General features: G+C 41.3%; 1 protein-coding gene across 1 annotated transcript in view; it reads left to right on the top strand.

The window, feature by feature from the left end:
* The window catches only part of HACD2 (3-hydroxyacyl-CoA dehydratase 2), a 110,501-nt gene that overhangs the window by 74,368 nt on the left and 19,957 nt on the right, over nt 1-16,176 (top strand). Inside the window, exon 4 of the mRNA XM_040621333.1 lies at nt 190-278. Coding sequence (XP_040477267.1) covers nt 190-278 — 89 coding nt within the window. The remainder of the gene's footprint in view (nt 1-189; nt 279-16,176) is intronic.

Here is a 16,176-nt window from a genome sequence, read left to right as displayed (position 1 = left end):
CCGACTGAGCCACCCAGGTGTCCATGGAGGAAAGAAGTTTTTAATATTGACTGTATTGAAAATCAGTTTATATAAGTTTCGGTTGTTAAGATGGTTTTATGTCTTAACATTGAATGTTTCAGAAAATGTATTACATGTTGAAACTTAGTACAATATACATTTATTTACCCATCCTAAAATCTCTTTCAGGAATCGTTCCATCTTCTGTTGTCCTGACTTCTTTCCAGGTGATGTCAAGAGTTTTTCTGATATGGGCAGTAACACATAGCGTCAAAGAGGTAAGTATTTACATACACTAAAATAAAGTATAGGCAATGCTAGTCAGTGTTAGTCAACTTTTCTGTCTCACTTGTGTGTTATGGCTACAGATGGAACTCGAGGTCACATCAGTATAGCCCAAATAAAAGGCATATTTGCTGTAGGAATTGGATTACTAGTTGGAAACATACTCCAGTTGTGCAGTGTTGTTAAAGAGAAGACTGGTTAAATGATAAAGCCCTGCAATCTTAGTTCCCATAGAGATTTGGACAATATGGATGTAGTCTGCAGTTCAGTTATATTTTGGGGGTATCTTGTTTGTATTCAGCATACTAAACTGGACTTCTGCATCCTTATAGTGGGACTGTTGGAGGAGTTGGGAATATTAATTCAGTCCAGAGCAGTCCTCTTCATAAGACCAGGAGAAACAAACTTGTTTCCACCCCACCCACCAGGATTAATGGAATTCCCAAATATGCTGAGTCTAGTGGTTCTGGAAAGGGAGTGCTCTGCAGGGGGCCTGGGGTGACAGATTCCCAGGCAGGCCCAGGGATGCTGGGAGAAAGCCCGCATTACCGTTGGTATGAATCCATAGCTAAGCTCTCATTTTCTAGTATGGGAGAAGGGGATTATTTTCCTGTATTGTTTTTGTTTTTTAAATGTCCTTTATTTCTTGTTAGTGTCACCTTGAGGTAAAGTACCTGTAGCCACCAGGAGGATTCATTTTTCTGTTTTTCAGTCGCAGTCACCAGCAGTATTAGAATCTTTGGGGCTCATGAAATGTGCATATCTATTAGCATTATTCTGGGTGTTTTCTTTGTCTTCTCTTCTTCCAAAACCCCTGTCAAAATATTTTGTTTTTCAGGATTTATTTTGACAGTTTCATTTGTATTTCAACTAATGAGGTTTTTCTTTTTAACTTTTTATTGGCATATGATATACATACAGAAAAATGCACGTGGCTAATGAGTTTTTAACCAAAACTGATTAAGTTATTATTTGTTACATTCATATGAAATTTGCTGATCCAGAGGCTTTTTATTAACCTCTCTCACTTCTCAAAGATATCTAAACTTTACGTGCAAGAAGAATGTCAAAACAATCATGTACTTTTTAAAAATTTTAATTCCAGTATAGTATAGTTAACATACAGTGTTATATTAGTTTCGGGTATACAATATAGTGATTCAACAATTCTATACATTACTCAGTGCTCATGATGATAAGTGTATTCTTAATCCCCTTCACCTCTTTCACCCATCCCCTCTCTGATAACCATCTGTTCTCTATGGTTAAGACTTTTTTTTTTTTTTGGTTTGTCCCTTTTTTTCCTTTGTTCGTTTAATCACATACTTTTTAAAAAGTGATCTCATTTCTTTAAAGAAAAAAACTTTTAAAACACATAAATCTTTTTTTTTAATTTTTATATAAATTCAATTTAGTTAACATATAGTATATTATTAGTTTCAGGGATAGAATTTAGTGATTCATCAGTTGCATAGGCCCTCCTTAATGCTTGTCACCCAGTTATCCCATATCCCCACCCCCTGCCCCTCCACAACCTTCAGTTTGTTTCCTGTACTTGAGAATCTCTTATGCCTCCCTCTCTGGTTTTATCTTATTTTATTTTTCCTTCCCTTCCCCTATGTTCATCTGTTTTGTTTCTTAAATTCCACATATGAGTGAAATCGTATGGTATTTGTCTTTCTGACTTACTCTACTTAGCATAATATCCTCTAGTTCCATCCACATCGTTACAAAGGGCAAGGTTTCATTCTCTTTGATGGCTGAGTAGTATTCTATTGTATATATATACCACATCTTTATCCATTCATCTGTCGATGGACATCTGGGCTCTTTCTATAGTTTGGCTATTGTGGACATTGCTGCTATAAACATTGAGGTGCAGGTGCCCCTTCGAATCATAATACCTAGTAGTGCAATTGCTGGGTCATAGGGTAGCTCTATTTTCAACTTTTTGAGGAAACTCCATACTGTTTTGCAGAGTGTCTGCACCAGCTTGCATTCCCACCAGCTGTGTAAGAGGGTTCCCCTTCTCCACATCCTCACCAACATCTGTCGTTCCTGACTTAATTTTAGCCCTTCTGACTGGTGTGAGGTGGTATCTCATTGTGGTTTTGATTTGTGTTTCCCTGATGCCGAGTGATATTGAGCATTTCTTCATGTGTCTGTTGGCCATTTGTATGTCTTCTTTGGAAAAATGTCTATTCATGTCATCTAGCAAGTATCCTAATGTAGCAAATGGCCCTTTATTCTCACTCTTATTTGTTTATGGAGTAAGAAAAAGTTACTTTACTTATAATACCACATAACCTCTTCATTTCAAATTTCTTTCTACAAATCATCATTTTTAACCAGTATTTCTTCCTCCCTTACTTATGTATTTACACTATTTCCTTTTTGTTTTAACCAACAACTCATTAACTTCCCGAAAGTCTCAAGTGACCTAAATTTTTTTTTCTGATAGGAACTCATCCATATTCTTAAATAGGTAATTATGTACTTTCAGTAATTAAATGTTAGGTACATGAAGACGTTATTGTCAACTCCAGGGTGTGTAATCGCTTTGCCTAAACAATTAGATGTTAATTGTCCCGGTGCTAATGCCCTGGCTGATAGATTATTTATGGCCTCTGCTTTTTCCTCCTGCCTTCTGCCTTAGTGATCACTCTTCTCCTTTTCTCCTCATTAGCCTTCTGGGAAAGGGGGTAACAGGTAAATCTAAAATGCTTGTAATTCAGGTCAAGCAGTTCTGTTTGCCATATTATTGTTAGCAACTTTTGCCAGGATTTCCTGGGCGATCATTAAGACTGCTTGGTTTAAAAGCTATTAACTGTGGATTACAGACAGGTACACGGACCTGGCCATTGTCCTCGGTAACCATACTACCTGACGGATGCGTAGATTTGACCATTTCAGATGGTTCATATACACTGTGATATTTGAGCTCTGCAGTAAGTTGTATGCTTGTTACATTTGCATATTCAAAATTGTTTCTCTGCAACCAAACTTACCCAGTTTCCACTATCATTGACATACCATTTTCTGAAGAATGTGGTGCGATCAGTTGTGTTGTCTTTCTGCCACCTCTTGGGTCCTTCTCTTTTCACATACACCTTATTAATTAGTTGACGTGCTCCTTTCTCAAGTAATTAGGATTCAGTGTTTCTGCTGTTCAGGGATCATAGTTCTTTTCTTCTTGTTACCCTTTTCTTTGAACAAACCTCTTTCATTATTTTGTTTACCTGGTAGATCCCCTCCCAGCTCACCGCAGGTCATCGATAGCTAACTTGAAGAATCTGTTGCTGTGGCATTTCAGAGGCCAGTCTGCTGTCTGTCTCCTGTTCCTCAGCCTCTGCTCTTAGCCAAATGCTATTTCTCCTGCCTTAAGTCTCATATTAGCTGTAATTCGCTTTGCTCTGTACAACATTACTTATGGCTTCCCTGCTAAACTTCCATTCTTCAGTTTCCTGAAACATCATTAAAATGTCCTTATTTCCCTTATATTCAACTTTGTTTACTTTAGTGGTGGGAACCACATAACTAACACATAAGGAAGTTGATGTCAGAAATAGCTGCTTAATAAAATATATCTCACTTTCTCATAGTAATGTTCAAATTCTTTCCATACTGCTCTACTTTCATTCTTAGTTTCTTTTTACATCCTATTCCCCTCGAACGTGGACAAGAATTCTTCATATCCATAGCATTACGTTTGGATTTGGACTCTTGCTACCCCCTCTCTCTGGCCTTCTCATGTTTTCCATGCTCAGTTCCCTTGTTTTTCTGTAATTGTACATGGTGTGCTAAGGTAGGGCTTATATACCTTTTAAGACTAGATGCTACTTTTTTTATATGTGAGGTATATTTCCTTTTAAGAGGCCTTATAGGACATGCATCTCACTGGTCGTTTTAATTCTCTACCCGTGGCATGCTGGTAACATAAATGTTGCCATGTACACCACAGAACCAGAAGGTGACCAGACGGTTTTCTGTTATGATATAAAAGCACTCACCCATCAGTTAGTGTGACATCTCGATTGGCAGGATATTAAAGAAATAATTGTGGTCTCTTTGTTGAAGAGCTTTTTCTTAACTAAGCGTAGCAAATAACCTTCCCCCTTTTTCCTTTTAAAGAGAGCACCTATATGAGCATAGTAAAGCTTCTGACAAAAATGACAAGTTCAGCGGGGAGGTAGGGTGTGGGAATCAGCAATTCTAGCTGACCTCTTTCCTTTCCAGTTTTCCTGCCTGTTTCCCAGGCTTGAACTGGCTCCTTCTCCATCCCCTTGGCCAGGCTGGCCTCTGCTGCCGCCACATCAGTCCGCTATGGGCTTTTTTCTCCTCATACTCTATTTGAGGCTGTCCTTTGTCTCCTCACTGAGCTGAAACACGACTGGCATTTTTCAAAGTAAACTGCCGTGGAAAACGCCATCTTCTATCCCTCACTATAACCCCCCCTTCAAAAACACACAAGTTCATAGGGCATATATTCTCCCTTTGTCCGAAAGTAGCTAAGCTGATCCCCAGATTCCTAGATACACAGATAGGCCACTGTCCCTTTCCCTGGCCCAACCCTCTTAGAAGAAGCCACCCAAATCCTCGTCAGAGTTCTCAGTGGAAGATCACCGTGTTCTGAGCAGAAGTCCCTGGTCACCAACATGGGCAGTAGTTGAAAAAGAAGTTGCTGGATTCTCACTGTGACTTTAGCCCGAGTGCAATGAATGCCCTCCATAGTCTACTAGTGATAGTTTGCATAAAATAAAGCTATACCCAGGAGTGCCGAGCCTTCTCTGTTTTCTTCCTCACCCTCTGCCACCAATGGAGAAAGGGATGTTTTCCTGCATTCTTCCAGATTGTTCTGTGAGTTCTCCTGATTTTACCAGTCAGCTGTTTCCAACCTCTTTTTGGCATGCTACTGGGCTTTGTGACACTTTATCTGCCATTCTTGTCAACTTCTCAGTGAGATGCTTACAAAAAGCCTACAATCAGTGTTTAAGAAAGTAACCTGAGTTTTTTTTATCATTATACTGATCTTTGTCTGTTTGATGCATTACAGTTTACAGAAGTCTTTATTAAGATACATTGTGGTCATTCACTCTTGACAACTGTCCCTTGAGGTAGGTTATAGCCTCCAATTAGAGTTCAGAAGCTAGAGAAGCAAAGTGACTGTCACACATGCAAGTGAGCAGAGTTGGGAATGGACTTCTGATTCCAAAGTCTTCCCTCTGTATCAGAGCTTCCTTTTCACCATTTCAATTGGGGTATGAACACAACCATATTTTTGTGTGCTGACCATGCTTTCTCTGTCCCATATGGAGTGGAAAACCCCTGTCTCGGACCCAGGAACACATGCCTCTACAGCAGTTCTGTCATGCCACATGCATGCTGAGGTAGGATTCTCAGATCTCTCATCTGTCTGTATGTGAAGCACACACATGAGCTGTGGGCCCTGGGCGCTCAGCGCCACATTGCCCACTTGCTCCTCTGTTGTTCCTCTGCTCTGGTGGCTCTGTGATGAATCCTTCCAATTAACTAGGCTTCCTCCTTGAAAGTTCCAGGACTGTTTTTCTATTGGAGCTTATGGATTATTTGGAACAGAATTACCCAGAAAGCTTATTTTAAAAATGCACGTTCCAAGTCCCTCCCTGCACTTGATACAGAATCTCTGAGTGTGGAGCCAGAGAATATCATTGTTAGTAAACTCCTCTGATAATTGTATGAATTCTAAGGTTGGAGAAACACTTTAAGATACTGTTTGTTGTGCTGTAATTTTAATTGACCTTCTTTTCTCTTGATTTTACTTCATAGTTCTACTTAATTTACTTGAAGCCTAACCAGCTCTCACCATTCTTTCCAAGTCCAAGAGCCATGGTTTCCTTCTTAAGAATGAAAGCCTTGGAGCTCCCTCACACTGCTAAGTAAAGGCACTGTGGAATTTCTGGACTTTTTTCCAAAATACAGTAAATGCTGAGCTGAGCCTCATGCACAGGTCAGTGAAGGCCCAGGAGGCCCACCTTGAAGGCAGAGGGAGATCGGAAGGCACAGCACTAAAGAAGCAAAGCTGACTTTCATGTGTTTGTTTTTAAGAGCGAGGATAAAGAATCCAGCTGCTTCACTTCGGGGTGGGTCCTGGGAAGGGCTCTGTCCTGGGCACGTGCTTCATGGTGCCCGGCCAAAGGCACCAGGCTGATTACTTAGGAGGTCATTCCCACCTCCTAAGTGCAGACACTTCTCTTCCTGGGGTTTACCAAGAAATGTCACCTTCCTTGGACAGTTTATTTTCTCTGTAGTTAGAACTCAGTATTACAGAACCTGGAGGCTTAGCACCCATAACTCGTGTGAGGAGTTGATGAGTGTTGACTTTGACAACTTATCCTGTAGCTTAGGACAAAACGTTTCAACATCCTGGACCTTGTTTTTCTCATCTGTAATGCGAATATCTGTCCTGCTATGTCACGGCGTTTCGGTGAAGATGAAGTGGGACGGCTTTGTGGAAACAAGGCGGCCGTATTCAGAAATCAAGGTCTCCAACATGCCGCTTTTGCTGAGCAGCTCCTGAAAGCCCTTGTAAAGCAGTTTCACCTCAGAAGGAATGGTCCTTCTTTCATAGATGAACAGTTGTCTTTTTCTTCCTCTTCTCTTCTTTTTCACTCTTGCGGAAACCAAACTACTGAGTAAAGTGACACCCTCACTCCCACACTCCTCATCCTATTTTGGTTGCATTGCGGGTTTTTCTCCTCTGCTGGCTTCACAGCATGCGCGCGCTCTGTCACCTCTCGAGGGTGCTTCTCCCATTGGTGTTTCCTGTGGCGGCACGTGCTTCTTGTTATCCCGAGTGGCCATCTGTGAACACGGTGTTTCCCTGAGGCCCAGGAAGGGCACCTTCTTATCCCCATCAGTCCGAGGAGGAGCTCAGGTGCTGCGTCGGGGGCACAGCGTTCCCCCTCGGGTTCTGTATTGGACCCAAAGCTCTGCCACTCTGTCTTCTAGCACAGCGCCCTTTCCGCGGTGACAGTTCGTCGTAGCAAAGGCTGCTGGGATACGTTCAGTCTCTTTTGCCCCCTGGAATGCCGAATGTCTCAGATTCTGCACCCCATTCCATCTGTTCCCGTACTTTCTATTTTAAATATTTCTGTAGGTGGATTTGCATCACCTTCTCTTTTAAAATTAGCACCCCTCCTAAAGGTAGAACACCTCATTATTTGATCATTAATCAGATACTGTCAAACTTGAGACGAGTCCTAGACAAAGGCAGCCATACTGTATTGCCCCTTCTCCAGCTGTCCTAATGGACACTTGAAGATAGTGGTACTTTCCTCAGAGCTAGGTCGTTCGTTCTGCCATTACCTATATTTAGCATAGGGGATTTGGGCAAAATCAGATTGCCTGTTTTTCCCTCAGTGTTTTTCGGTCTCTTTCCAACATTTTCTTGAGCCATGTATAAAGATTTTTATTTCAAAATACTGAAAAATACTTTGATTTTTGTAAGTTCACTTCTGCCGTCCCATGTTGCTTCTTTCTCCGATAGTCTTAGTGCTTTTGTAGCCCTTGAAAAACTCCATTGGAACTCATGTGTTCAAAATACATTATACTCTAATGGTACTATTCTTTGATAATTAAGTCATTTGTGTTAAAACAAGAAACAATCAAATATCTTAAACCATGCAAGCCAGCATTTACCCCGCTTCCTACAGAACATAGCCCCCTTTGTCAGTTGACCATTGAATAGGTTCCAAGTGCAACAAAATCAGGAAATCGCTTTCATTTGTATTTAATGTTAATCTTTTTCTCCTCCGGGCTCTCCTCCCTGCGGTGACCCTGCCCCACAGACACCCCTCTACTTGAAGCTTCTCAGGACCTTTTCTTCTCCTCTCTCACCCCAAGGGCTAACTCTGACATCTACCATTCCCAGTTGTCAACTCCAGCATGAGAGGGAACAGCTACATTAGGCAAACGCCACGGAAGGCTGCACGGTTATTTTCATTTTGGGGGCGGGGGATCTCCCTCGGGAGGAGGAGTGGGAGCCAAACCTGCCCCAGCCCAACTCACTGAAGGCTGCCCTAGAGAGGTCCAGTCCTTTCAGGCGTGGCTTCTTCCTTTTCCTCTGCCCCAGAGCTTCCAGATCTTAGGTTTTCCGGTGCATTTTATAAGTCTTTTTATATATTATGCTGAAGTCCCCTTCCCCCTTGTAATTGATGTTCTGGATGCATCAGTGGGGTTGCCTACATTGCTCCTATTTTTTGATAATGAAATTTCTGACAAAGAAACTTATTGTTGGAATGCATCATCTTCAAGCACTAGACATTTCTATACTATTGGGTAATATCTTAGTCTAAGTATTACAAATCAAAGGAAACCTGTTTAGAGCCAAGTCTGGTTCCTGCAGTCCTGAGGTTAACAAAGATGCTTGACTCTTGACATTAGGAAACTATCATGGAGAAGGAATGAAGTGAAGGAAGGAAAAAATGGATACCTTGGGTGTGAAATAGTAGTTTCCCAAGTAAGGCCATGAGATTTATGGGCTGGAGCTTACATGGTTTCAGCCTTGGTTACATGGCATCAATTCGAATTAAAGAATCACATGGGGAAGCAAAGCTCTGTGTCACAGAACCGTGCTGCTGAGTTGTGTTGTCAGGGACAGTTACCAAGAAGTGAATTCTGGCATTCAAAAAGGTTCTCATCCATGGTTTGAAGATGAGATGCAGTAAGGTGCTTATTTAGACTGTTTATTCCGAACCAGAAAAGGTAACTTTTTGGTTACCAACATTTGTCTTTTGGGTATTTGCTCGTCCCCGGCACTGTCTAGAAGAATTTCCTGCAATGGTAGAAGTGTTCATATCTGCACTGTTCAATACAGTAGCTACTAGCTATATGTGAACACATTGAACCCTTGAAATAAGGTTAGTGTGACTGAGAAACTGAGTTTTAATTTAGTGTAATGTGATTTAAAATATCTACATGTCACTGGAGGTCGTCGTGTTAGTGTAGCCGTAGATGTTCAGTGTAGTGTTATCTCCATTCTCTTGATTTCAGTCAATTGGATTTGCATATACTTGATCTCACATGTGCATGACTGTGTGATTTTTTTTTTTTTTTAAGTAGCCTCCACACCCAACGTGGGGCTTGAACTCACAATCCTAAGATCAAGAGTCGTCTGCTCCACTCACCGAGGCAGCCAGGCACCCCTGACTGTGTTTTTTCAAAAAACAGTCTGAAAGAAATGTATATGGTATACTTGGCATGCTGTGTTCTTTAGACCAGTGATGATTTTTTTTTTTTTAACACTCAAGCTTAAATCGTTACAAAAACCCTTCCTGCAAATGTGGAAAACAGTGTGGATGGTATTCTGTGTTGCAGAAATAGCAGAAGGCCATGCAGGCCCGACCTTTCAGAGGCCTGCAATGTGGCCTCTGCAGGGGTAGATTCACCATGATAACATGTCCCAGGCTTGTCCTTTTTGAAAACCATTTCACAAGACTTTTCTATCCTATTTGAGGTAAAAGCTGCCGTAGAAGTACAGTCAACATTATTATCCCAATGAGCTCGAAGATTCTCATTTCACACTGTAAAAGAGAGGTGATTGACATGCATCGTGAGCATTGCTCAAATATGTCAGCAAAGTCAAGGAAAGTTAAAAATTATTACCTATAAATTGCTTTTAAACAGGTGTGTTCCGCAGTACAATGAGTGGCATTTCTAAAGCATTGATTAATATTCATTTGAAAACTTTTAATACGTGGGAGGAGGAACTATCTCTTAAATTACCTTCTCTTCTGCCAAATCAGTCTTTTATATACTGTAGCTTTTTCAGTATAACTTTATTTTTAAGCATGAATATGGAGTGTGAGATAGTTTAATTAAAAATACATAAATCGAAAAGAATACCAGTACATTCAGCCTTCTGACAACTGGCCTGCACAGCGAATGCAGCGATAACTGGTCTCTTCGGGAGTCTTGACAATGATGGGGCAGCCTGAAGAAAACATCTCCAACCCCCTGCTCCTATGAAATATAGACAAAATGTATTTTCGTTTCTTCAGGGAAGAGGGTTCAGTAATGTTTTATAATGACTCATATCAAGAAGCCCTAGTCCGGTACCTCTCATTACAAGATGTGATGCATCACGGATAAAATAAAGCATATTACTAAGTTGTCTGCATTTTCCAGAAAGAGGACCCTTTTCAAGTCTGCAGTGAAACCCTGGTGCCCTTCGGGAATTTGTAAGACGTGCCTTGGTGTACATGCGCGGATATGTGTGGGTGCATGCTTGAGAGTATGCTTTGCGTTTCAGAAGTGGGGGGGGACTAATTATCGGGCTTGATGCATTAAAGACTTAACTTTTGTTTTCTTCAGATTGCCGCCATAAGTGTTTGTTTTTAACAAGAGGAGTTTTGACATCCTCTCCTTTTTACCTTATTTTGCTCTGGCAAAAAATTACCAGAATAACCAAAAACTTGAAAATTTTATGTCTCGTTTGCAATTCTGCATTTGGTGTTAAACTGTTAGATCAGGGGATCTTTTGTTGAGGTCATTGCCTCAAAGAGATTATGCTGTAAAAGCTAATCAAGCTAACCAAGGTTTTAAGTAATACTGTATAGTTTTTAAAACTTGAACTTTTCAAAATGTTACATTTGTGTAGCGCTTTGTCACCTGTGCAGAAGCTATGAGCTGGCAGCAGACCTCTATCCCACAGGTGGGTCTTGAAGAGAAAGTTCAAGAAAAACCCAGCAGCTGGAGGGTGTACCATCTCACAAGAGCAGAAGTACTCATCTCAGCTACTGACTGTCAAGTGGATCCAGTGTTAGGCAGTATGAATTTTTAAAGAAAAGGTGGAAATCTAGATTATTTTTTTATGAGGAGTCTCCCAGCTTTAAAAACGGGCTCAAATATCTTTAAAGCACCATACAAGCCCAAACAGAACATCTGTGATCCAGGACTCTGGACCACCCTTTTAAATATTTTCTGCTCCAGGAGATGGTATTCATAGCCTTGATTTCTATTTTCTGTCTTACTGAAGATTTTGCAATTATTTAAATGTTACAGAACCGAAAGAACCATGCCATTTCATGATATATATGGCCAATCTTGTGTTCTTTTGGGTGTCATTTAGGTTTCTGACAGTGATCAGTCCTCTGCCCCCTAAAGTGTAGAGTAGGCAGATTGCATTTGGAGGTTTGGGGGCAGACTCTGTGGGGCGAGTATGCCCCAGCTGTCCCCATGGGATCACAGTAACCTACTGCTGTGGTTCTAGACTGGATTAGACATATAGAATCCAGGTTGGGACTGCCTGTGACCCCATTCTGATGAGACCTCTATGCTTGAGTTGGAGTGAAGGAAATAGTTGCATGAAATAACGTGCTCTTTGCGAGTAAGAGAATCAAACAGAACTCAGGAAGAATCCTGGGAAGGCCTAGCAGCTGGAGGTCCTTAGATATCCCAGAGTTGGGAGAAGCATATTAACCTTCAAGTAGAGGGAGGGATGGCATCTCTTAAACAACAAAAAGCAGGGGCGCCTGGGTGGCACAGCGGTTAAGCATCTGCCTTCGGCTCAGGGCATGATCCCAGCGTTATGGGATCGAGCCCCACATCAGGCTCCTCCACTTATGAGCCTGCTTCTTCCTCTCCCACTCTCCCTACTTGTGTTCCCTCTCTTGCTGGCTTGGCTGTCTCTATCTCTGTCGAATAAATAAATAAAATCTTTTAAAAAAAAAAAAAAAGAAAAACAACGACAAAACATTGTCTTGGTAATTAAGCCAAAGAGGCGGCCATCACTGAATCACAGTGTCAGCCAGCATAGATAGTAGGAACTTAATAAATATTTGTTGAATTGAATTTTTCTTTTCATGGAATAATAACAACTGCTATTTATTAAATCACTAGCACCTTACTAAGCACTTGCTATGTTTTTCTGATCCTGCAACAACCATGCAAAGGCAAATATTCTCCCCAGTTTCCATATGAGGGAACAGAGGCTCAGAGGGGTAAGTAACTTGTGTCGGGACATGTAGCCCGGAAGTCTGAAGGTCTCTGATTCCAGAGTGGTACTGATTAGAGAAGAGGCTGGTTAAGGAAGCTACCACCCTCCCGTCATGTTTTCTAGGAAGTGGACTGGCCACATTACTGTAGCATTAAATTTGGGCTCATGGGGACATGTTAGCATTTGGATCTGCATGTCTGACCTTTGCCATAAGTACAGCATTGATTGAGCATTGCGTGTTGACTGCATGCTTACACATTTTTTTCATTGCATGTTCAGAAAAGTAGATTTCATGACCAAGAGTTGTTTTGGTAAGCCAAAAAATATTTGACTAGGCCATCATCCACATCAAAAAAATAATCTGTAGTTATTGTATTGTAATGGAAAGAACTATTTAACCAGTTCCCTTTATCATTGTAGGTTTAAAAAAATCTATGTGGATGCACATTTTTATCTCCTTTAAATGGGAAAAAATATTAATATTTCTTTATAATGTAATTCACATTTTCCATAAAAAAGGAATAGTATCTTCTGGTTTGTTTACTAAATACCCTATCAAGGATTTTTAATAATTGCTTAATCATGAAGGACACTCTGCACGTCAATTGTCATGTAAATAAGGCTAATGCTGATTCAAAAATTTTTTTAAACCACCACATGTCAATGTTTATTACATTTCAATTTCTTTCTTACCAAGGATAGATGAAATTCCTTTTCTAACTAACTAGTTATATTTAGTTAGAACTACAACTAAATGAGTTGTATTTTTGTTCAGAAACTTAATAAAGTTATGGAAAGAACCAGGATTATCGTCAGAATTGTCCTATTCTCCAGCCTAAGCCCTCAGCTGACGTCACCAGCCAGGCACCAGCCCTGTGACCCTTGGCCTCACTCTCACTGGGGAGCTGCCTTCCTCACCCAAGGCTGTTCCATCCAAGTCAGAGAACATGCAGACTTGGACTGCAGACGGGTCACCATTTATTCATTCTTATTCACCAACAAATATTTGTTCAGTATCTTCTACGCTCCAGCCATTGCACGAAGCACTAGGATACATGAGAGAAGGAAAATCATGGGTGCCGTCCTCACAGTGCTTCCAGCATAGTCCAGGAGCAGAATTGAGCAGACAGCAGTACCATAGAGTAAGATAGCTGGTAAGGCAGAGGAAGGACAGGGTGCTGCTGGGACCACATGGTCACTTCAGCTGTTCCAGTATCCCCGGCCCAGTTGTTTCTTTTCTTGGGATTGTCTTGGGGCCTCAGGGAACATATACACAGTGCGTAGAATAGTGTGTGGTACTTAGGAAGTGCTCAATAAATGTTAGCTACATATTCTGTATAATGTAATCTAATCTTATCAAAGAATTTTAGTGACAAAGTTCTGTGCAGCTGTTTTGAATTCTTTTCCATGTCCTGAGGTTCAAAACAGATACAATTGACTTTTCACATAGAAATGAATGTTTTTTATACTTATTAAAATAGTTTCACAGTTAGCTGGTAAAAATTTACACATAATTACTTTGATCATACTTAAGGAATAATTAGCCCTGCAAATGGGAGTTATCATTATCTTAATCATCATTATTATCCTAATCTAAAGCATTTATTAAAAATTGGATTTTGGGGGCGCCTGGATGGCTCTGTCAGTTAAGTGTCCGACTCTTGATTTCAGCTCAGGTCATGATCTCAGGGTCGTGAGCTCGAGCGTCAAGTCAGGCTCTGTGCTCAGTGCAGGGTCTGCTGGAGATTCTCTCTCTCCCTCTCCCCCTCCCCCTCAACTGTGTGCACATGCCCTCGCACTCTCTTTCTCTCTCTCAAATAAATCTTTAAAAAAATTAGATTTTGCCTTTTAATTAAAGCTAATGCCTCTTCAAAGCAAGTTTATGGACCTGCCCTCAGGGTATTTACCATCTAATATCAGTTGAGAGGCGGCATTAAATCTATTATTTCTTCACAAGTTCCCATTTCTCAGTGTGCTCTTATGTGTATACTTTGTTGTAAATGTTCTTATTTTTTTGTGGTTATATAGCCTGCCTCTTCTAGCAGATTCAGAGGCTTCATATCAGAAACAGTATATCCCAGAAACTAAATGATAGTTATATTTGCTCCTAATTATGCCTCCAGAAAAGTACAGAAACTCTCAGATTTCCTTCACTCAGATTCCCCACCTATTGGCATTTTACTGCATTTGTTCCATCACTTTCTCTTCTGTATTTATATACCCATTATCATCCATCCTTTTCTGAACCTTGAAAGCAAGCTGTACTTGCTGTCCTGTCACCCCTAAATACTCAAGTTCATGTTACAGACATTCCCCTCTGTCACTTGCCCTGGAAGCGATGACTTCCTTTGACCTCCCAGTCAGGAAGCCAGCACTCACACAACACTGCCGCCTTCTCTACAGGCCCCATTCAGATTTCACTAGCTGCCCAAACACTCTTTTCGTTCCACTCTGGAATGGCAAACACTTACTAAGTATTTCTGTGCTCCAGGTATTGTGCTAAGCACCAGGATACTCAGGGAAAGGAGAAACGTGTTGCCATGGTATTCTTGCCACACTCATGTTCCATTTAGTTGTCAGTCTCTTAAGACGTCAGTCTGGGAGAGCTTGTTAGTCTTGCTCTGTCTCTAATGTCCTTGACAGTTTTGAAGAGTACAGGCCTTAATTTCTGTAGGGTGACCCTCAACCCACATCCATCCAGTGTTCCCCCATAACCGATTGGAGTCATGTAGAATACTACAGAAACGTTCCCATGCTCTTCTCAGGGCATCACATGAGGTGGCAGTGCCGTGACTACCCATCCTACCCCAGTGATGTTGACCCCAATCACCTGCTCCTGTTGGTGTCTGCCAGCTTTTCCCACCTTCAAGTCACCATCTTCCCCTTTCGACTGATTAGTATTTTGCGGGAATGACTCCCACCTGTGTCAGCCACCTGTGTGGTGATCCAGATGATGGATACCAGATGATGATCCTCTACTTCTGTTACCTCTTTTACATATATTAGGTGGCTTCCTACTGTAAGCAATAGCTTTCCTTTTCTCTCATTTATTTCATTTGTACCAGTTTGGACTCATTAGCTCCTATGCAATTCAGTGGATTGTAATCTGTTATTTACTTTGATGCTAAAATTGCCTGTGGTTTGGCCAGTCGGAACCCTTTGTCCTTGTCCTTTTGTCTCCCTCATTCATTGAGCATCCCCCTACTTTGTGACCAAAAAAAAAAAGATTTCCAGACTTATCTTGAACTTCCCCAGTCCCAGCCCTGGAAATCAGCCATTTTGCCAAGGAGCTCTGGTTCCTTTTAGTGGGAGATGGTATTTAGGAACCAAGATCTGGGTAGCTGGGGTGCTTCATGCTACTGGGGTGTTAATGCTTCTAGGTCCTCTCAGTGGAGAAAGCTAGGAGATACACACACACACACACACACACACACACTCTCTCTCTCTCTCAAATACTATACATATGTAGATACTCAGACACATGTACATCTAAAAGTATATAGCTCTGTGTGCGTGTCTGTATGTGTGTTTAATTATGAGTTCATACGGATTCCTCCAATTATAATTCAGCACCTTAGTGTTCTTTCTGGCATCCTCCTTCCATGTTTGTGAATACCTCTCCAACAGTAAGAAGCCCATTTTTTTTTTTAGCATATTGATTCCTTTGCTCAGTTTACTCACTCACTCCATGTAACTGATTTCCCAACTGGTCATCTTTTCTACCATCACCTCTTGTCTCTCCCTCACCTCCCTATCCCTGGTTGCCCAGCCTCTGGTTTATCTGTCTGCAGCCCCCCAGCCTTCCTTCTTCTGTCCATTCCCTTGGACTCCAGGCCCACTGGTCTTCATGTCCACATGGCTCCCTACCCCTCACCACCTTGAGCTTTCAGCCCCCATGCTGACTCCTCTGTGAGGGG

The sequence above is a fragment of the Ursus maritimus genome, unplaced genomic scaffold (genome assembly GCF_017311325.1).
Source record: "Ursus maritimus isolate PB19 unplaced genomic scaffold, ASM1731132v1 scaffold_4, whole genome shotgun sequence".
Taxonomy (NCBI): domain Eukaryota; kingdom Metazoa; phylum Chordata; class Mammalia; order Carnivora; family Ursidae; genus Ursus; species Ursus maritimus.
Note: the sequence above shows the minus strand (reverse complement) of the source record. Positions and strands in the feature narration are given on the sequence as shown.